This window comes from Ornithodoros turicata, chromosome 4, assembly GCF_037126465.1.
Source record: "Ornithodoros turicata isolate Travis chromosome 4, ASM3712646v1, whole genome shotgun sequence".
Classification (NCBI taxonomy): domain Eukaryota; kingdom Metazoa; phylum Arthropoda; class Arachnida; order Ixodida; family Argasidae; genus Ornithodoros; species Ornithodoros turicata.
Window position 1 is genome coordinate 59,723,092 of NC_088204.1, and position 23,034 is coordinate 59,746,125.

At 44.5% G+C, this 23,034-nt stretch overlaps 1 protein-coding gene across 4 annotated transcripts in view; it reads right to left on the minus strand.

The window, feature by feature from the left end:
* Positions 1-23,034, minus strand: part of LOC135391622 (serine/threonine-protein kinase SMG1-like) — an 87,577-nt gene that overhangs the window by 32,623 nt on the left and 31,920 nt on the right. For 3 of the 4 annotated variants that reach the window (XM_064621944.1, XM_064621947.1, XM_064621943.1), the window contains 15 exons: positions 21,465-21,692; positions 20,830-20,944; positions 19,598-19,765; positions 17,359-17,556; positions 16,600-16,749; positions 14,472-14,678; positions 11,976-12,260; positions 11,023-11,127; positions 10,375-10,680; positions 8,061-8,315; positions 5,376-5,522; positions 4,019-4,264; positions 2,071-2,301; positions 471-593; positions 202-401 (listed from right to left, as the gene is read on the minus strand). In XM_064621944.1, the coding sequence (XP_064478014.1) occupies positions 202-401; positions 471-593; positions 2,071-2,301; positions 4,019-4,264; positions 5,376-5,522; positions 8,061-8,315; positions 10,375-10,680; positions 11,023-11,127; positions 11,976-12,260; positions 14,472-14,678; positions 16,600-16,749; positions 17,359-17,556; positions 19,598-19,765; positions 20,830-20,944; positions 21,465-21,692 (2,964 nt within the window). The remainder of the gene's footprint in view (positions 1-201; positions 402-470; positions 594-2,070; positions 2,302-4,018; positions 4,265-5,375; positions 5,523-8,060; positions 8,316-10,374; positions 10,681-11,022; positions 11,128-11,975; positions 12,261-14,471; positions 14,679-16,599; positions 16,750-17,358; positions 17,557-19,597; positions 19,766-20,829; positions 20,945-21,464; positions 21,693-23,034) is intronic. The other variant, XM_064621946.1, reaches the window with a different exon arrangement.

Consider the following 23,034-nt stretch of genomic DNA (forward strand, 5'->3'; position numbering starts at 1 on the left):
ATTGGCACTTTGCAAGTTCATTTTCTGTTCATTCATTTTTTACCTTAAGTGATGACAATGCAAGGGGCGTAAAAACTGGTTTTACCCTAAAACACGGGGCCCTACGAATGCATGTTACAGAAGAAAACATCCAGATATAGAGAGATGAAAATAGTAATTCACAAGGCCATAATAGCAAGCAAAATGCTCTGTAGATCTTACTTCACTAGTGAAAAGTCTTGCACAAGACCCTGCAACCAAAGCTGCCAGCGCTGCTGTCGGAGGCACTGTGGCACGTAAGCACCACTGGACAGGCAAGGCCCCGCTGCAGCTCCGAAGGACCGCAGGAGCTCGACACAATTTAACAGAGTCCTCCTCCGCTCGGCCAAGTTGACGCGCAGTTCTGCTTCCCGCTGTTCACACTGCACATTTTCAAGTACAGGAAACAATTCAACGTGCACTGATAACAGGAAACTGTAGCAAGCACCAACCTGCTGCAAGAGTTGTCCCTGCCCTGAAGTATGAAGAAAGTGGGTGAGGGGTGCAACTGGACTGTCGGGGATTGCACTGTCAGAGGCAAGGAGGGCTGCGCTCCAGTGTTCCATCTGTGAACCCTGCAGGCATGGTGCATTGGTAGCTCACAATATTGTCTATGTAGACCTTACAAGAGGTGTGCAAATGTGCGAAATACAAATAGAATATTTCTGATATTCGATTCCCATTCGCATTCAAAAATTGATATTCAAACTTTTCGTTCTTTTCAAATGTTTCGATCTCGCTTAATTCGAAATTCTGGTTAATTCGAAGGATTGCTGTGGTCCCGTCTTCACGCGTTGCAATCTGACCTATGATCTGAATAATGTGCTTGCTCTGTTTGCGCCTCTGATCGCGCGTGATAAGCACATCCATACGGCATTATTGAGGATTGCGGTTTTAAGGTGCTAATGAGTGAGGCTGTTCCAAACTATGCATTCCTGTCAGGAACGATGGCCTCACGCGTGACATCGTGTGTGAGAGCACAGTGAAACCATATACTTCCCAGCAACATGACAAATGCAGAATGCACCGCCTGTGCAAGAAGAGAGAACTTGCAACTTTCGTTTTCCTTCTTCATAGCTAGAGCCTCAAGTTTCACAGTTGAACCTGTTTCTTCCCTGAATTTGCACCCCGAATGGAAGGTTGCCTCTTTAGGGCGAAACCCGACTTTTACCCGGCAAACGGCACTTACTGAAACGTCTGTAGGGATGCACACACTGTTTAGCAGCAAACAAAATTACATTACTGTTTGTACCAAACTAGTACAGTTTGTTTGAGTAATTGAGCCCCACTTCTCCCAGAATTTAGCATACAGGAAGTTTTTCCACTTGAGTTCGCAAGAATTTAGAGCACATGTTGATTTCCCTGACCCTTACAGCCCCGAATTAGGAAAAAAAATATCTCCCCAAAACTTCAGGCTGTATAACATGTGAGCTGAGATGTGCTCATCAATAAACCACCCCACATTCTAAACATGATATTGCTCTTTAAACCCAAACTCAAATTTCGGCACCCCAAACTCAAGGATGCCGAACTGCTGCCAATGTCAAGTTTACACGAGCACGCTTGCATAATCCTTTCATGCACTCTTGCACAATTGTGCCCGGTGGCTCAACCGCATCAGTTGTGCCCGGTGGCATCAGATCAGCCAGTAGACATAGCTTTTTTTTTACTTATGCATAGAGCCTGAAGATCTAGGGTTTGACCCAATTCTTCCCCGAATTTGCACCCCGAATTGAAGGTTGCCCCCCCTTATGGTGAAACACGATTTTTACCTGGCAAATTACCCTCACTGAGACGTCTGTAGAAAAGCACACAAACTTGTTTAGCAGAAAATGCAGTTACATCACCACTTGTACCACACCAGAGCAGTTACTTTGAGCAACTGCGCCCGATTTCTCCCTGAATTTAGCATACTGGAAGTTTCTTCACCCGAATTTGCACGAATTTAGAACAGATGTTTGTTTAGCGATTTTCACCCCCAAATTTAGAAAACAATATTTCCCGAAAACTTCAGGCTCTACTTATGCACGAGCCTCGTAAAATCCCGCTTACCCTCAGTGCAGCAAGGGCAGTTTCCTGAAGGTGGCCCCAGTTGCAGCAGTCTTGTAGCTTCTCGTTGAGGGCACTGCGGGCTGCATCGCAGCTGGCACGACTCACCAAGTGGTCCCTGTGTCGCTGAGGCAAGGAGCGCAGAGAGTGTTCTTCTGATGCCAATGCTTCCTCCACCAACGTCTGCTGTGCACACACTTCTTCCAAATGCTGTTCTGCTTCCTGGACACCACTCTGCACAGCAAGAAATGAGAGAGTCATTGCTGCATCTAATCTAAAAATGCCTTTGTTGGAGTTCCCTCCAACAAAGGCATTTTTAGATTTATTTTTTAGGGGTGTGCGAATCCGAATATTTCAAGTCGAATCGAATATCGAATCGAATGGGGAAAAAAATTCCGAATGCCGAATCGAATGTCGAATATTTGCGCAAAATTTACAATATGCGACTTTCGCACTAAAAGTTTCCATTTTGTAGCCCATGGCCTTAGTGTAATTTTTCTGGCATTAACTGTCACAAGAGAGACATCCAATTCTTCTGTTTAAAGCCCCTACTCTTTAATTTTACATGAGAGTGCTTCCTGCTTTTCAGGCGAGCCTACACTTACTGGAGTACTGGAGCGGTTACCTTCATTTCAAAATTTTATGTCAGGCAGTAGCATGTTATACAGATGAGGCTGTAATTGTTTCAGACAACCACAGGCCATTTGTGAAACAGACGAATTGGCATCCTGCCTCAGTTTTGCCATGAACACCCTTTAGTTTCTTTGCACTCGTCCTAGGAAGTTGCACTACTGAAATTTTAGTTGTAAAGGACATCTTTAAGACACCCTTCTTGTTCATGGGCTGTAGTCATTATTCAAGAGTCCTAACTTTTTTAAAGGCAACCTCACAGACATCAAATCAAAGTCCCTCATCCGCACTGCTAAACTGCATGTGGGAGGGGCGCCGCCCCTTCCACATAAAATGTCTACAAAACTAACTTTGGATAACGTTATCTTAAACTAAACACCGTCCAGCCTGTGTTGGTCCTGCAGCAAGGGCAATTTCGTAAAGGAGGCTTCACCTCATACAGGGAAGCATCACGTGAAGCCCACTTTCGGGTTGTGTCGTTCATATTCGTGGAATAGTCGAATACAGTCAAACTCCTTTACAACGAAACTCAGGGGATAGCAAAACAATTTCGCAGTAAAGGTATTTTCGTTAAAAAGGATGTCCATTATTGGACCTAAAGGGCTCCAGCGGGACCGCAAAAAAATTTGCTGTAGTGGTATTTTCGTTAAAAAGGTGTTCGCTATAAAGGAGTTTGACTGTATTCGAAAAATCGAATATTGAATATTCGATTCGCGAATCGAATAGTTCTAGCGTTTGATTTTCGATTCGATTCGAGAATTCGAATATTCGCACACCTCTATTATTTTTATTTGATTTTTTTCCTTTGAAAATCTGGGGGTAAAGATCGGTTTTATTTGAGGAGCTTTAAGACAGGGTATAATTGGGCAATATTGCGCGAAATAGCAGATTTTTGGGCGGATCAATAGGTTAAAAAAAAAAAACATATTTCCCTCAAACACGAGATGCTGAGTGGCAGTGCTGAATCTTTACTTTGGCAAGTTAGGCTCCCAAGGTTCCTCGGGATTTATCCAGAGTTACGATGATGAAAATCAACAGGGTTTCCTAGGTCAAACCTTAAAACACAAGGCTCTGAACATAATCGATGATTAATTGTATGAAGCATGAGGGCAAAGTTTTTTGTACTAAAAGTGGCACCATCAGGACTGTGCAAATGATATAGGGCAGAAGGGGTGGTATCCTTCAAATTGGGAGGGTCATACAGTTACAAGAATATATAGTATGCAGAATATCTTTCGCAAAGCATGTTCCGGACTACAGAAAAATGCACCGATTTGCGGACATTTCCGAAGCGGACATCACTTTACAGGAATTTGCTGACCTGTGCTTGTTGACAGTCGTCCATAAGTCCCCCGAGGGCATCCAGTGCATCATCCAGGGCCTGCGCGTTGGCATCCCACTGTGGTGCTGCCTCTCTTAGCCGTAATGAAAGCAGGGCATGGGCTAAGTCACCCCCACTTGGACCCCCAGATGTTCCTCCATCTCCAAAGGAAACCAGGGGATCCCAAACGAGAGCCTCCAACAATGAGAGCAGGGTGTCGCTCCCTTTACGGAGCACGTGCAGCACCTGCGTGCAACAACGAGATGGAAACACTGTTATGAGCACATGCCAAGGTACAATGCAAGGACAGCACACAGAGTGATGAGAGGCATGCAGATTATGGCGGTTGTTCATACACTGAAAATGTGACCGACAGGTAATAGTCGGGTTTAATCGCTAATTAGAAAAACATGACATTTATGTGTAGAACGAAGAAACAAAATGCAAGCCTGGTGGTGTAGGCTAGTTGTTGGTAACATTTAGCTGAGTCTGGGGAGATACGTATAAAGGTCAGAGATAAACAGACTTATTACTTAAGTATTTAGAAGCTCATCAATGGTTGACTGCCTTCTCAATACACGAAACCTAAAAACAAAATTTTCAATGCCGGCCAAAGCCAGCAGTTCCTTGTGAGACTTTTTTTCAGCAGGCAGATACATCCAGAAGTCAGAAGTATGTTTAGGGCCCTGTTTTTTTAGGGTAACGCCCAGTAAAACCCATTTTTACCCCCTGATTTGCATCACTATCACCTGGGACAAAATGCCAAAAAATGTGAGAAGTTTATACTGCTGTCACACAGATATGTGAAGGATCATTGAAGGCAATGCCCATCGAATATTTCGAATGCCGTTCATGTTGCTCCACGAGAGGTTGACAAGTTGCACACCAGATGGCACTACACGTGTGCATCTTTATAAGTTTTAGACGACAAAAAGGCACCTATAGTGACGAAAAGTGTAAGGGAAAAGACGATTGTGGAATTCCAATTGCGTTTGAATTGTGCGTTACACTTAATTGCTAATTTAATTGCAAGTTTGCGGACGTGCTTGACGGTTTTGAGTCTTTGACGGTTTGATGCTGACGGCAGGAGCACGAAACGCTGTCGGAAAAACGCTGCAGGGGGCTTGCACGTAAGGCTCGTGAAATCGGCAAAACTTTGAATATTCGAAGATATTGGAATTATTCTGAAGCCACGAACATACAGTTGTCGAATACGAATGCTGAAAATATTTTATTCGTATTCAAAATGTCAAATATTTGCACAGCCTTAATCATAATTCATCTATAGGCCCATTGGAGTGCCTGTTTGACAGCAATATTAGACAAGAGCATCTTGAGGCTAGAATACAAAACTTACATGTTCACAGGCTAGGCGAAACTGTCCTTCGACACCTGTTATCCCCAGTGCAGCTTCCAAGTTGGGCGTCATGCGGAAAGGTACTTTCTCTGGGACACGCAGTTGCCGGCCCTTCTCGAAGCATACGTTGTAGTCGATGTGTAACACCTGCGCAACAGCAACAAGTGGAGAATTGGGTTCTCTAAGGTAGACTGCTCAACAATTAAAAACCTTGCAGTTAAAGCGCAAATCCTTAAAACATTTGACCCTAAGAGATAGATCAAATAAAATAAAGCCAGTAGAAATGTTTTAGAAACGGTGTAACCTGAATTTCCTCCAGTTTAAGTAATGTCAAGTTACCTCGTCTTTAGTTTGCACAGCTGAGCTACTGCAGCTGCAATAAGCATATGTGGGCTGTACAGTAAGGTGTAGTAATGTAGGGTGTAGTTTAATGCGTGTGTAGTGTTGCAGTGTAGTAGTAGTAGTAAAGCAGTAGTAATGTAGGCTGTAGGTAATGTGTGGCATCAAGAAGAAGAGAGTGGAACACTTCAAAAGCATAGTGTCGTAACAGAACAGAACAAACAGAAACACTGGCAAATGGGCAGAATCACTGTGATCGTGAAGGACCCTAGAACAGTGGTTCCATGGTTCCAGGTACTTCGTCCTGAAGTGCCATGGACCTCAGGAGCTCGAGCAGCAGGGCTTGCCTTCGGCCAGTCTTGGTATCTGACCGTGTCTGACATCTCACTGTTGTCATTGGAACAGGTACCAAGATTGCCGGACGTTGCTGCTGTCCCTCGTCATAGAGACTAGTACCAGCAGCTATCATCATAAACGTAGAGAGGCTGTGTAACTGGCACAATTCACAGCAAATACTAATAGCAGCAGCTTGGACACAGCACAAGCAACGCAGTTTCTATTGAGGCGTCCCCAAAACGGGGGGACACCTCAATAGAAAGGGTGTTCAAGGACCATATTGCCCGGGAGATCCTAGGGGCTTCCCTCATTGCACAGGCTGGCAAGGAAAGCTGTGTAAGCGTGCCATCGCTGGCTCTCTCTCAAGCGGAGGCTGATTACCTGGAAACATTTACAGTGCACTGGCATTCCGGTTATTGATTTATCTACTGTTTAATTTCCTTTGTATTCTTGATAATTTCTGCGTGTGTTATCCTGAAAGACACTTTCTTTTATTTTCTGTTGTTTCAGATATCTGTAGTTAAGCCATGTGTTTCTACTGTCTAGTAAAGTCTGCCAGTTGAGAGTTGCTGTTTGTACTTAGGGCCTGACTTTTTCGGGTTTTATTTTTGGCCAAATTCGGGGGGTAAATATCGGGTGATATTTTTCATTTGAAAATTCGGGTGTATTCGGGTTAAATCCCGTTACGGCATATTCTGTCGTCAGGAATTCGGGTGTATTCGGGTGATTTTTTTTTTTTGTTCAATAAAAATTTGTCTTAACGTGGAACTAATGTTTAGCAATGTTATCAAACTTTATTTAATGCACGCTTATGAGTGTGCCACGCGACCCGGATGTTTTCGGGTAGATTCGGGTTAAACCCAAATTTTACAGATTTCGTTCGGGGGGTAAATATCTGGCGGATACGGGTTTAACCCTAAAAAGTCAGGCCCTATTTGTACTGTGCGTTGCTTGTGCCTCGTGTTGTGTCTTTGCTGCTGCTATTATTTGCCATGAGCTACTGCCATAACCAGTTGGCCCAATCGACAATCCAATCTCAAGATAATCAAATAATATGTAAAACCTCATTACAATGAAAGGCGATATAACGAAATTTGCGATAGAGCGAAATAATTTGGGTTCTCTGACAGAGGGCCATAGAGATCAACGTATTTGAACTCTCACTACAGCGAAATACTTTTTTGCCGCCCCCTCGATGCAGCAAAAGAACGAGATAAGATTTATGACCCCAGCCAACTTCAGGGTCACGAAAATAAATGGCGCAAGCAGCGTCCTGTTCCCGCAGCCAATGATAGCACGCGCGATTAGGGTTGGGAGGAATCTGGTGCCTACAAAAGGAAGTCCGAGTGACTGGAATGTTCGGGATTTTCCTTCTGAGGTGTCTCCTTTTCGCGAAGGTAACAGCAAAGCGCATGAGACACAAGGCGCCATAGCAAGCACGTGGGAATGCTTCGTTTGTGTGGCGCCGTACGTGACAAAATCAGATGGTTTCCTTGGTTGTAGATGGTTTCCTTGACAGGGACAAATATGTCGCAGCAATGGAGAGCATTATGGAAGATGCACTGCCATGGACGTACTTAGGAGGTTGGCGGGATAGCAACACAATATGGAGAAAGCTGCGAAGGCTTTGGCGTCGTACAACACCACGCATCTTCTAGGCATGACGCAGACGCGAATAACCAGCTATTTCACGCAAGAATAAATTGCCGTAGGTGCCCTTTGGCACTGTGTTTGTAGCTGTTCTAATTTTTCATGAAAAATTTTTCCACGTCGTAACGGCAGTTATCGACGCTTATGTACGGCGCGGGCCCTTGCGCACGGTCGAGACTCATGTGTGTGTTACCCTGAAAGACACTTTCCCTAAATGTAAACTAAATGTGTTTCTGAACTGTGTCTAACGGTTACTTTAGAATATGCTGAAATATAGCTAGGGTGAGCATCTTTTCTTATGAAGTGGAAACTCCTCTTTTAGGTGTTGCACTTGTATGGCGACGATTGCCTTTGGCTTACCTCTCCGGCATGCAGGTCAACCAGGACATTGTCCAGATGTCTGTCACCCAGTCCAATGATGTAACCTACGATGGACATGACAGCCGTGGAGGCACAGAAGGTGCATGTACTTTGCCACCACTGTGGCGCACTAGGTGCTGCCAGCCATAGTTCTTTGGCAACCAGGTCGTGTGGTGTTTCAGCCATTAGAGCCTCCAGGGTTTCCACCAGTACGTGTATGGGCCACTCGCGCCGGTTTTCTAGGTTTGTGATGCCCTGTTGTAAGACAGAAACATGAAAAATACAGAAGGAACGTGTTAATTCAAACTTATGCATTACATACTTGTAGTTCACCTAAAAAATAGCAAAATTTTGGCTGACTTTCCAGGTTTCAATAGACGACTTCAGAAAATCACAGAGAGCTTAGCGCCGCTTTGAACTATGGGTACTTGCTTACCAGAAAGAAGGAGAAGGTCTCTAAACTGTTTCGATTTCTCCTCTCCCGGGCCCGTTGTCCACCAAATATAAAGGTCAGCGAAAACGAAACGTGAATGATTGTTCTCCCTTCCTCATGACAATAATCTCCCAGGATACAATGTGTGCGCAAGGAGCGCTGAGATTTCCTGAAATCGTCTATACCCCACCAGCAGCGGCACAACATGATTTAAGCTAGCCACAATAATGCCACAGCCGGACACATTGGCCTCTACAAGACTTAGGGACGCTTAAAAGACTATATTCTATTGGCCTAAGATGTACAAAATGGTGGCCCAACTTAGTTCATACTCCCCATTTCCACATACAGTGCATCCCATTAATTCTAAATCTCTTAATGTGAATTTCCAGATAATTCGAACCGATGCTCGGGTCCCGGCAAAGCCATGTGTATTTCAATTGGGCAAAATGCCCAGTAATTTGAACATACGAACGTGCACAATGGTTTATTCGAACAAGGTTGCCTGGCCTCTCCTGACCACACATTGGCTTGGAAGCGCCGGCCGTGTGCTGCTAGCAGGTCAGGAACGCCTTTCACTTTTAAAATGTTAAGTTCACTTATAACTTACATACTGTAAACGTATTGTTATTAGCGATGTATTAATTTTCACAAATTGCACATTCAGTCATCTGCGAAGTTATTTGCGAGCATTCAATTTCGCGATTCCAGGGCTGTTTCCTTTTGCGGGATAAACATCAAGCTGTGTTCACGAGTACAATTTTTCGTGATTTTTTAGCGGTCGTGAAATTCGCGAAAATTAATACATCGCAAATAAAAATACATTTACAGTAAGTAAATTTCTCGTAAAAGCGATACTTCTGCAGGAGGAAAGAAGAGCAAGGAACGAACCACCGTAATGGTCTGCACAAATGTGACTGGCATGGAACGATGCTGCTTGCTCGTCGACAAAGCGAGCAAGCAAGCCTCACTGTTTTGAGGGGATGAAGACCCTTCCTGTTGATTACACAGCTAAGAAAGAGGTGGCAATTCAATATTTTCTTGAATTGAGTTGGCTATGTTTGCATTCGCGGGGTTCGCGATTGGGTTGGACTTCATCTTGCAAATTACGTTTATAGAGTCACAGCTGAAAAAATGAACGCAAGCGTGTGTAAGATTGATTTTTGCCCTCAGCTGTTTTCATGCTTGCCTGTAAATAAATATTCTGGAACAAATGAACCTCTGATATTTTTGCCACCCCGTGACCACGAAGGTGCAGCCTAGCGAGCCATGATGCATCTCAGACGCAGCTAGACTGCGACGTCAATGCATCAAGCCCTCATTCAACGCTGCTCCCTTTAACTCAAACTCCCCTTTATTAGAATAAATATTTGATCCCCTTCGATTTTAAATAAACGAGATTGCACCATATATAATGTTCGTGCTGAAAAAAACAAACAAAAAAACAGCTGCTTCCTACCAATTAAATACAGATGTTCATAAACTGCTGGCTGGACGGAATATCAGTGGTTTCGACATGCAAGCATGGAAACCACTTCAGAAATGCGGAACAAAGCACTAGCTCCAGCCACATTTGCATTCTCCATCAACGTACATCATGTGCCGATACTGCTGTGCTGGCACTGGCTTTGACAGTTGTACAAGCGGCTGTCTGGTGACATTTTCACTCGTTGAGGTACTTCGATTACTATTGCATTGTGGTGTGGAGTTTTATTGAGGTCAACATGTTGTTAGCTGCCAATCCTGAGGAACGATAAAACACGCTAGGAAAGATAACTATACCAAGAGGGATAAACACAGAGCGGACAATGAACTGAACAAGGTGCACTTGTACATGTACATTCGCTTCATAGGAATAAAATAGTACGAAGGAGTACGAACCTGCTCTTTGAGCAAGGGAGTAAGCTTTCCGTAGAAGATTTCAGATGGTCTCAGGGGCGTGGCCGATTCCCGTTGCTGCCATCGCTTGTACAGGCTGAACAGGGGCGTTACTCCGTCCAGCCACTGGATGAGGCCTGAACGAGGACCCAGAGGGGTGACTGCGTAACAGCGGGCTCGAAGGGGCGTTGCCGCAGGTGTACGTGCTAACATGGCATTGACCACTCTGAGAAGTTGCATGATACGTTCGTCCAAGTGCAAGTCCTCCATCCCTTTGAAGAGGAAGGTGTACTTGCGTCCGTCTGATCCCTGCATACATTTTTTCAACGTGCCTCAGCAACTTTCCTAAAGGTGGGCATTAGCCTCACCGAATCTCACAAGTTCAGGAGGCACCTTCTACACTACACATTGAGCCTCGTAGTTTTCAGGGTACCCCTTCCCCCAACCCCTATGTGGTGGCGATTTGAGAGAAATCAGTTCTACTAAGTTCACGTCATGATGCAATGCATATGACATCACATGTACACGAATGTATGGTAGGCTTAAAAGTATCTCAGGTTCTAAACAATATCCAGTAACAGCTCTAAGAGCTGGTCAAGAGGGTAGTCAAAACTCTGGTACCCTTCAGTGCGACTGCACAGAGAACCGCACCTGAAATGCAAGCTTTTTGGGCTTGGTCTTGGTTGGCAGCACCTGGATGGCACGCAGGACGGCTGTCACACAGACTTGGCCATCATCACAACCGGGCATAGGAACCTGAAAATACAGAAAATTTGACAATGAAACGATGGCTAAGAAGCAAGCGAGCTGGTGAAGTTGATGCATAATGTAAACCCTCCCCCGAGACTAGGGAACACGAAGGGACAGACACAGCTGAAAACTTTACTTCACAGATCACAAATATATACACAACAGAGGGAAAGAAAAACACACAGTTGAGGACAAAATAAGAGGTCAATTCGGGAGAATGAGTAGTCTGCTCGAGGCCGGACCGAAGATTACGGATGGGTTGCTGACACAATTCCCAGAAGAGGTTATACAAAGGGTCTCGCAAAAGCCTTCACAAGCTTCACTTCCACAAGTCCACTTCAGAAGCCTTTACAATTGTTTCATCCCATTCTGTTATGTTGGCCAGACAAAACGTTGCTTAAATGATCGTTTTAGAGAGCATTCCTTAAAAGTAAAAAATAAAGCTTCAAACTCCGAAATTGTTAAGCATTTGGAGGAATGTTCAGATTGCTTCCCTCCTTGGGATGAAACAATTGTAATCCGAAGTGGACCCTCGCAGAAGGCTTTTGAGAGAGACCCTTTGTATAACCTCTTGTGGGAACTTTGTCAGCAACCCATCCGTAATCTTCGGTCCGGCCATTAGCAGACTGCTCGTTCTCCCAAATTGACCTCTTATTTTGTCCTCAACTGTGTGTTTTTCTTTTCCTCTGTTGTGTATATATTTATTGTCTGCGAAGAAAAGTTTTCAGCGTGTTTGAGCCTTCGTGTTGTGTCTGTCCCTTCGTGTTCTCTAGTCTTGGAGTTTTACATTATGCATAGAAAATTTGCCTCTTTTCTGCAAGCGTCAACACAAGAGTGGCAAAAGCACCACTCACCTGCGAATCAGAAAGCTGAGCAAGAGCTGGGGAAACACGTTCCATGAGCAGGGGAGCTGGAGCAGAAGAAGCCTCTGCTGCACCACCACTGCATCTTTGAAGGCGTAGGTGAAGACGTCGCAGGGAAGCCCACGTTGACTGGGGCCTACCAGGGTCAGCTGGGTTTTGTAAGGCCTCGAGCGTCTCATTCAAAAGAGGCCCCAGCGTCTCTTGGAACCACGTCTCATGCGGGGTCTCGGGAGTACCACAAGTTGCATCGCGCAGCTCCTCAAGAAGGCACACAGTCTGCAACAGCGACATGGGTTATGCTTGTGGCCAGAGAGGGTAAGTGAAGTACAGTGCACCCAGTGATGTGACTGGCCTAAGCCATTTTGCTGCACCTTCTGGAGCAGGAAAAAAATTGTTTTGGAGCAACAAAACGGTGCTTTGGAGCAAATATGCTACATCAGCATGCGCAAGAGTGACGTGGATGTGGTCAGCAAAGCCAAAGGCCAACTCCTTGTAACGATTGTCATGTGCTGCAATCAGTTGAAGCAGCTTACGTGTAATGACAAAATTTAGACCAGGATTTCCAACGATATTCGACAGAGTGCTGTGAAAATTCGCAGATTTCGAGTGGAGCGTAATACAGAATTGAATACAGATCACTGCGAAGAATTTCTCGTTGGTCATTTTTTGACAATACTTTGCAGTTACGCTGCCAAATATAAACAAGATAGTTAAAGAAAATCCTAAAGCTAGCATACTGGTGGTAAAGTATTGTGTGTACTCTTAAAACTATATGACATCAATTGCATTAAAAGGCTCATGTCAAAGGAAAAACGGCAGTGTCGGTGTGCGGACACCACGAAAAACGAGAAGGAAAGACGAAAAATGACGAGGAGAGAGATACTATCACACGAGTAGCTTGCACGAAAACAATGAAGACAGCGGGAAACAACACACGAGTTATGTGAGTTATCAAGGGGGAAGAGAACTTCTACTACAAAGAGAAAGGGAAGAAAGAAAAGAAGGAACCAAAGAAAGAAGCAAAAGTGAAAGGAGGAAGCAAAACACGCAATAAAAAAAACAAGCAAAACAGAAAGGAGGAAGCACAGGAATGAACAAAACTTATGCTAATGCAATTAGTTTTTTTTAGTGATTTCCACACTCAATTTGTCCACTGTGCTTTCACATAGTTCTAGAATCATAGGTTGAACATGTCCAACATTTACTTCAGGTTTCTCGTTCCATAGCACCAACACAATTGTTCTCACAATTGTTTGCCTTATCGCGTTAGTGGCGTCATGTTACACCTGCAACAAGTTACGACAACAGAGCACGGAAACACTGCAATGGTATAAAAAATGAAAGAAAGAGTGACAGTGATCAGACCTGCATTTTCTATCCTGTCATATTCCTAATCCTTCCGGTGGGGGGAGATCTTATCTCTATTGCTTTACTATAGCTTGGCAAGAAACGCAGTTTCATCAACAAACAAGCAGTTTAATCCTTCAAACAACGGATGTCAGGAAAGGGTTTCCAACAGCAGGCTACCACATTAGCGCTTGCAAAACGGGTGTGCCTCGAAATAAAGTGATCGAAATCCCCGCTGCAAAATAAACTACTGATAATAAATGTTATCTGACTATAAAATGCACAGTCACAAGGGAAAATGCCAACAGCAAACTTAGACTAACCTGGACATAGAGATGCCAACACCGAACTTGAACTCACATGACAATAAACTAACCAACAGGCAGTTCCATCGTGTCCGCCCTGCTAAGCCTAACGGCTGCGCTTTCGTTCCCAAAAACGACTTGGACAGACATCGAAAACCTGTGCATTTGAGTGGTTAAATAGTGATCCATGGTAGGGGACTGAGAGACACGGAACAAGAAGGACGGACGACAATTTCTCAGACTCGGCAAAAGGAAAGGTCACAAGAAGGTCACATAGTCGGCAGAAGGTCAAGCAAATGCAATTCTGTGGCTATTCATCCAGCTTACAGACACTCTTTTGTAACTCTTGCATTCGCTTGACCTTCTGCCAAGTATGTGGCCTTCTTCTAACTTTCCTTTCCCTCTTTTCCCATGCTGTGTCACTACATATATGTACATGGTGTCCTGGTGAGTAGTAAACTTTGCTGGTTTGAGTCGTGTGTTCGTGTCATCCCTCGGTGTGCTCAGACTCAGGCTTTTACATTATGAAGAACATTACATCCACCAGCTGGCCTGCATATACGCCATCTTGTCGGCTACTCTCCCACGATGACTTGCACTGCCCACTGACTAGATACACGTCAAACGATCAGGGGGGCTCAGCTGGAGGCTTGCCTTCGCTTTTAAAAGGAGCAAGAGGATATTCGGCGCAGGCTTGGTGCAGATTCCTGATATTTTGCGAAAATGTAGCAGGATGTAGCAGAGTTGGCCTCTTGGCGCAGTTTGGCGCAATTGGCACAGCAATCACATCACTGAGTGCACGTCCTCCAAACAACCTGACATAAGAGTCACATACTGGTTTGAGGAAGACTGCATGCTTGTCTCGTATGAGTGCATCCTTCTCCTCCGTAGTGAGTGCTGCATTAGCACGCACGCGGCTCACTTCCTCCTCGAGGGTGCGAATACGGCGGTGGGCTTCTCCACTGTGTGCATTCAGGGCTCCCAGGCATAGTTCATCCCACAGGACGGCAATCCGCTGAAGCTCCCTGACAAATGATTGCACCTACGTGCAAAACAAGGCCCATTCATTGACACATGACACTAACTTTACAAAAATATTGTGCATTTAATATGCAGGCTGGCCCCTTTCACAAATTTTGGAAATAGACACTACTGAGTAGTGAAAGTTTTAATGTAGACTACTACAGGTTCATGACCATACTGAGCGATCTCAGGCCACGTGCTGTATAATGAAATTTACTTCTTGCAATTCTGCAATGTTTGACAATAATGAATTATTCTAAGGACAGAGCAGTCCTTAGTGGTATAGCACAGTAGTACGTAACTACTTTTTCCGTTTTTTTACGCATCCCAAAAAATCGTCTATTCATGTTCCTGCAAATATGTTCATTACTAATATGACATAACATATTCAACATCAAGTGCTGAAGATGTGCGATTTTTTAAATCTATAGTGTGATAGCAGCTGCAGTAATGTTGCCCCAAATCTATCCACAAAACAGAATTGACAATGCGCAAATTTTAATTTAATAGAGATTTACTCATAACTCATTTCACACAAATTCTCAGCTCACCAGACTTAACACTGACACCTGAGGTGATACAAAAGGGTGTCTCCATCCCCATTCACGACAGTTCCTCCAAAATGCAAAATGCTTTTGCATACACACACACAGAAAAGAAAACATTTATGCATACAGTATACTTTTTACAAGATTGATGTCTCTCCTGATAACGTTTGGAGCGATACAGAGCGCTGGAACCATGCGAAAGATTTCAGTGAAGCTGATCGATTCATATGACTGTGATAGTGTGTTTCGATAGCAGAAGCGTCCCATTAACTATGCTAGAGGGGCACTTAAATGCAAAAACAACTTGCTCTCAAATGATTGATTGATTGATTGATTGATTATGTGTTTAATGGCACAAAGGCAACAAAGGCCATAGAGCGCCAAAACTATGCTGAGTGTGTCGGAGACGATTATGGGAAAGATGATGTGAGAGAGAGTGTGGTAGTTAAAACCTATCTACAGGTATGAGCGATGAGCGATGATTGATTGACCAGGATAAGAGAGAGGGGAATGACGATAGCAAGCGAGCATGGCAGTTAAAAGCTATCTACAAGTGTGACAATGAGATATTTACATGAGGAGTTCGGTGATAATGGATAAAAGCGGAGCAATGCTTATCATCTACATCTGACTAAGAAACCCACACGTGGTCAAAAATTTGATTACGTTATCAAATGAAAGCCCGTGTTTCAATTAGTATAATGCAAGCAAAATTAGTTCACACAGCGCTACCATTTAGAAGAAAAACGCAATGGAAGCAGAGCCGTCTTTGACGGCAACAAATGGGATCCCCAGGAGGCAAAGATTGGTGGCATCCAGTGAGACAGCTGGAGAAGCGCGCGCATACCTATAGTGGGCGTGTTGATTTGGAACGGGTCCGATCGTAGTGTTCCGTATATGCGTGGCGTGATGCGCACTACTGCATTTTTTAATACTGATTCACTGAATTGTAGCCCACGACAGTTCTCGCGATTGTTCCACTGACAACATTTATCTTTACATCCTTCGGACAGCGATGCCAGTCCGCATCACAACGCGCACTATGTTTTGCACAGGCACTGCTTAACTACATGGCACGTGCGTGCACGCGTAGCATGGGCTAAATACACCGATGCACGAGCTGAAACGACGTTTATTGCTTAGAGCCGAAGCAAGAAAGAGTCCGGTATAATTTCGACTGTAGCTCCGTAGCGGAATAAAAGCTTTGAACTATGATAACAAATGCGAAACTGACATAGCGTGCAACGTAATTTGAAGTGAACTTGTTTTGCATTTTAGTGCCCCTTTAATGTTATTTAGCTGATGCTTAAATAGTACACTGTTAAGAAACCATTGCCACTGACCACTGTCAACTGCTCATTCCTTCACAGACATAACCTGTAAGTTACATACCTGAGATACAGAATCTGGTGCATGAAGTGCCATGCTGTCCAAGAGGGCAGCACAAATCACCAGGGGACTCCCATCAGAGGGACGGGCCTGAACAGTCAGCGGATACACGAGGAGGTGTGGAGCCACACGTCCCACTTGCTCAAGCAAATTCTGCGAGAACACACATTACAGTTAGAGCCTGAAGTTTTTGGGAAATATTTTTTTCTAAATTCTGGGGGTAAAAATCGGGAAAATAAACATGTGCTCCAAATTCGTGCAAATTCTGGTGAGGAAAACTTCCAGTATGTGAAACTTGGGGAGAAATCGAGCTCAGTTACTCAAACTAACTGTACTGGTTTGGAACAAATGGTGATGTAGCTCCATTTGCTGCAAAACAAGTTAGTGTGCATTCCTACAGACGTCTCAGTGAGGGCAATTTGCCCGGTAAAAATCGGGTTTTGTCGTGAAGAGGCAACCTTCAATTCAGGGTGCAAATTCGGGAAAGAATCGGGTTAAACCCGAAAACTTCAGGCTCTAATTACAGTCAGCTGTCTTATCATCGCACCAAGCATAGTACCATACAGCAATACATGCCTCATTAACTCAAAATCACTCGGTCCGTAGAAGAACTTCCAATTAAATAGGCTTTTGAATTGAGCGAACTCAAACACACGGTTTACTTTTGTACATTTGGTACGAATTACGCAAGTTCAAATTAATGAGGTCTCACTGTACAATAAAGCTGTATGCTGCTTCTGTTGTATGTATGTAAGCGCGTACCTGAATTGTAGTCTGTACACATGCCTCTGGATGGGTCAGAAGAGAGAGAAGTTGTGGAACAAGGGCTTTCCAGGGCCCAATAGGACAAGATGCCAAGCTCTCTTCCATTGCTGGACCCAAGAGAGGTCCGAGGCAGGCCACCAGGCGCACCACACGCAAAGCTGCTGTTGTGGGGCCTTCCCCTTCCTGCGTGAGATGCTAGAAACCCTCAGGGCCAATCACTCCAAGTTGCGTTCCTGAACAACATCTACAGGTATATGCCCTCTGAAAAACGCCCAAGTTTAACACACCACGCACTGCAATATGACGCAGTATGGGCATGGATTATGGTGCAACTGCAGTCAAGTCTATCACGGTGCCTGCTACAGGTGAATCACGAGAGATCTCAAACATGGCAATCTGTGCCACCTTGAACATGATGAACAAATTATGACATACACGTATCTAAAAGCAGGACACTAGATGGAGACGAACGGGACAAGACAGGACAACTGCATGCAGTGTGTACTGCTTCGAGATATGTTGAAAAGCTACCAACTACAGTAGCTGATTGATTTTTCTAACGCTGATTATTCAGACTCGTTCAATACTACAAACTCCTACGGGGAACCATTACCTTCGCTTAAGGATTAATACCTTTTTGCTACCGTTTTCCGGTTGCATCGAAATCAAAGCATGATTTTCCGGAATAAACGTTACCAGACAAGCACCAATACGACTATTCTCGGCACTACGGCAGTAAATTTGAAACCGCAATTTTGGATCATGAGCTTAGACTGAATTGGTAATTGGAATCCTAGGCGAGGCTGATCTAAAACTTCCGAACTGTAACCCTGGTCACCACAGCGAGTGCCTTCCGTGAATTGTAGGACACTGCAGGAATGGAACGCCAGGAAGATGTACCCCTAGTCAGAGCACCCTTTCGGTACGGAAGTCCCGCACGAGAATTCAAGGTTCCCTTCGGAGAGAGTCAGTTGTACTCCGGTGACCTGCTGTTCACGACATTTTTGCTCCTACTTTCTGCCTTGACGCATTTTCGACGATGGCGTACCAGCATTGACATTGGCGACGACGGCAACGAGGGCGTCCCGGACGAAGAAACAAAAAGCGACATACTTGGATGCCAAGTTAGCGATCATCGAGAATCATCACCACAGCAGTCGACAATGTCAACAACCCTGAAGACGGAGGAGAAACTGTGAAAAGAAGCAGCCAGTGACAGCACAAGTAGGAAGCGCAAAACGATCCGGGAGCGTGTGTACAAAAAAGTTGAAGACGCAAGCGCACGTGCGATTCATGCTGTTGACATTCTCAAGACTTTTATCGTGGAGCACGGGCTGCCAGCTCATTGCGTCGCCCACCTCGACGTAGTTGAACGTGGCCTCATGCGTATCTACAAAGGCAACCAAAAGCAATCAAAGCTAACGAGCTATTTACAATAAAATATTGGCATTTACACCCTCTTTCATAGCATCCGTCGTTAGCGTCGCACGCAGGATAACACACATCATGCGACTTCCGTAGGATGGCGCTGACCTGGCCATGAAGGCGAACCACCGTCGTCTGCGAGTTGTGATTGAAGGGTCCCACATACTAAATGGGAAAACTTGGAAATAAAGCGCAAAAAGGTCTCAATCTTTCTCAAAAGTGATTTTCTGGAAAGCGTTTTGCAATTTTTGTCGAAATGTTCAGGTCTGCAGTTTCCAGGTGAGCCGCAATCATTTGTGGGTTCTCGAATTCGCAGAACGGTGAATCGCAGTAGCAGACGAATTCTGACTCTTAATCAAAGGAGGGAGAGGAGGCAATGAGCAGGCCTTCTGTATCTAGATGGCATTGGGTCAGCCCTCTTGTAGCGACATCCCTCGCATAAAGATTGAATTAGTGACAACCGTCAATATCGTTATACTACACGGGTTTCACTGTATATGACGAAGGCATCCTTTCCTTGTGTTTGTCTCTCTCCGTCGAAACATGTTCAACTATTTTGAATGAACGAGTTGGGGGAAAAATGGAGTTTGGCCTCCAACTAAAAATTTGAATTGCTCAGTATTTCGGATTGGGTTTAAGGCTCCAAGGAGTCTGAAAAGTTTGTTTGACTGTGTCTGTATTTCAGCCATATCAGAAAATTGCAATTTTTTACTTAGTACTGTTTACTTGTGAAGCCTGTCAGGTGAGACACATCTTAACAGCAACTGAAAACTTGTGGTACCACAAAGTGAGAAAGATGAGAATAAGTTACCACCGGTCCTAGATGTAAGTAGTGGCAGTAAGCCTGCAGCGCCACTTGATGGTACAAGGTTGCTCGCTGAAGTAGCCCATCGTGAAATGTGATAAGTGCATTTCGAGCCGGCTCAGGTAGGTTGGGGCACAGTGCTTCCAAAGGCTCTTGGACGCCTACGCCCCACATCTGTAGAGAGTAAACAAGGCAATGCTGCAGTTTCTGTAGTCAATTCATGAAAACGTTAACATCAGTGGTGTGGCCAGGGCGGGTCCAAACCCTCCTGAAAATATATCTTTGGTAGTGCGTTTGGGAGACGTTCTATGGGATAACTGAGAGGATGGCGGCTAGCTGGTGAAGATTTATAGTGCAAGACCTTGAGCTTGAGGACACACATGAAGGAACAGGGAGGGGAACCTCTGTATTAAAACTTTCACTGCTGGTTTTGAGCTTTCGCCTGTGCGTCATCTTTAGAGCCTGAAGTTTTAGGGTTTAACTCGATTCTTCCCTGAATTTGCACCCCGAATTGAAGTTTGCCTGTTTAGGGTGAAACCCGATCTTTATCCGGCAAAATGCACTCACTGAAACGTCCATAGGAATGCACACTAATTTGTCTGGCAGCAAATGCGGTTACATCACCGTTTGTACCAAACTAGTGCAGTTAGTTTGAGTAACTGAGCCAGATTTCTCCCCGAACTTAGCGTACTGGAAGTTTTTCCACCCGAATTTGCACGAATTTAGAGCACATGTTTCTTTACCCAATTTTTATCCCCCAAATTTAGAAAAATATATTTCCCAAAAACTTCAGGCTCCAGTCATTTTTTATGTTCCTCAAGGTCAAAGTTCTCTTGCACATTTTATGGGGGCATCTAAAGATCCCATAGATATCCTCCGAAAATACTTTCCTGACTATGCCACTGGTCAACACGAACAATGTTTTTCTTGCTATGTTTAAAATTAGATATTTGAATGACTTATCCCGATTTTGTGGTCACATCAGAGTGAAACTGATGAAATTTGTGATATCTAACAAAAACAAACTTGGTGAAATCTACTACGTGCACTTCCAATTTCCACAGGTAACCTAGGAGCTCCAGGAGAGACAATGGGCCCCGCCCCCTTGCTCCCCTCTCGAGACACATATTGTCGAGCCACAAAATTACATGGTGAAATTAAATTAAAAACACCACCTTCGTTGCTAACACTTAAGTATCTCAAGCACCCTACCCTCACTGCATATTTTTTGTACTCACAGGAATTCTAGTTAAGAGCTGTTGGACAGCAAAGCGGTCTTCATTGTTGAGAGTGTCAGGCAAGAGCTCTTCCAGCTGCACATTTTCTTCTGCAGTGAGCGACAGCTTCCCTTCACTGATGAAAACATGTCAAAGAGGGTAGATAGCTATGGTAAGATGTAGTTGCAAAACCATGCACAAAAAGTAGTTCCTCTTAAGGAACATTGTACATCAAGAACCGACCAAAAACAGGGGTACATGAGCATTTAGGTATTTCAAAAATTTGGTGTATGGTGTTTACTACTTTGTCTAGCACAGACTTTTAAGATACATTAGAGGATAGTTGTTTTTTTTACACCTCGTCATCGTCTGCGTCACACTGACATCTGTTCTACCTCTGTAAAGACCCCCTCCTCTCCAAAGACCCTCTCGTGCTTCACAAAGACAATTGCATATTAGCCTTTGGCATCAACAAGCATGAGATCGCAGAAATGTAAGGGCACAAGTAACACATCCCAGCGCTATGAAGCTACCCTCACGTATTACATTTTTTCATTATTGAAGTACTATGTGCGGATACTTCAAGAAGCAGTAGCTGTTGATGCTGCCCCTGTACTCGAGAGAGTAGAGAAAAATAAGCCTTGAAAACCGCTTACCTTTCGCTGTCGAGTGCACCACCGCTGCTGTACGCATGAGCTCCGAGAACACCCCATACTTTGTCAGAGTTGGGCGAGTATGCAACTGCACGCCAGAGAAGAGACCCCAGCGAGTCATTTTCAAATGCCTGCGGCATACCCTCCAAGGTGTGATGTGGATCCACCTCTTGTAGGCATGTGTCAAGGCCTCCATCGCGCTTGTGCCAACGAACCAAGGTTAAAAGGGCTCTATAAAAAATAGGTTATTGTCGAGTCATACAGACAGTCAGCATGAATCAGGCTTTGCGTGAGTTCTTGTAAAGTTAGAACCTAAAATAGCTCCACACGCAGAAACCCACAAAGAAACTTGTCCACTATACTAAGTAACTTTTTCCAGGATGTCTTGCTCGAAGCCTTTTTGCCAACAGCTTCTTGGGCAGAGGTCAATTTTGCTAAGTGATGCACATTAACCAGAAGGAAGGGCTCCTCCTTGCTATGTAGAATACTGCGGACAAAGGAGCATAGGAAGTGACAGAGAAGTTGCGTAGTAGTTGCCAGAGTAGGAAGTTGCGTAGGAAATTGACAGAGAGTACAGGGGACACCCTCTCAGCAGGAGCAATGGTCCTTGTACTCTGTGTTTGAATTTGTCATAGCCTGATCAATAGTCGGCCATGGCAACCATTGCAAACGTTCCATTCTTGCCACCAGGGAAGGGTAATGGTAATGGCAACGGAAACCGAAACAGTATATTACCGAAATTGGAGATGGTGACGATAACGGTAACGCATACCACGGTCCTCATTACCGGAAGCAGAAATGGAAACAAAAATTATCGTCCGGTATTGAATTCGAGTAATGGCTATCCCTGTTGCGCGATGACATTTGGGTGATTTTTCATTTTATTTTTGTATTTTGATGCCTCCATTCCCTGTAATGCTCTAGCGCAATATTGGATCTCGAGTGTGCTTCCCTCGCTTATCTCGTCCCAGTCTTCATAACTCCATGACATCGACACGACTATACTCCACCATAGCACAAGAATGACAGCCTACGATTTTTATTTATTTATTTTTTATTATGTTTGGTTTCACTGTGGCTATGGCAGTATGACATACGACTGAGAGTGTCTGCTTATGAATGCGACATTGGATGAAGGCTACGCCCACCTTGAGTTGCTGGACTCCGAGTGACTGAAGTCTGAAGACATGCTCGTACATTTTTTAAAAAAATCTTGCAAGATGTGCGCATCCCAACAACGTAAAATTACTTGTGTAGTGTGTACGTATGACACCGAGGCAGCACTTTCCACGTGTTCTGTTTGGCGCGCTACCATGTTGTTTAGTACGTACCAACTAGCCCAACCTCCTGTTCTCGTTCAAAACAGGGTGCCAACAGAGTCGGACTGGCTGTCCTCCCGCAGCTCTGCAACAGTCTTTCCATTACCGGAAACAGTAACAGAAACTTAACGGAAACGAAAATATAGCAGTAACGAAAATACGTCCGTTACCCTTCCCTGCAGTTCCCACTTCTCCATTAGAAAGGTAAACACACACTTGTCAGTGCTGACAAGTAGTTCAACTGAGGACAAAAA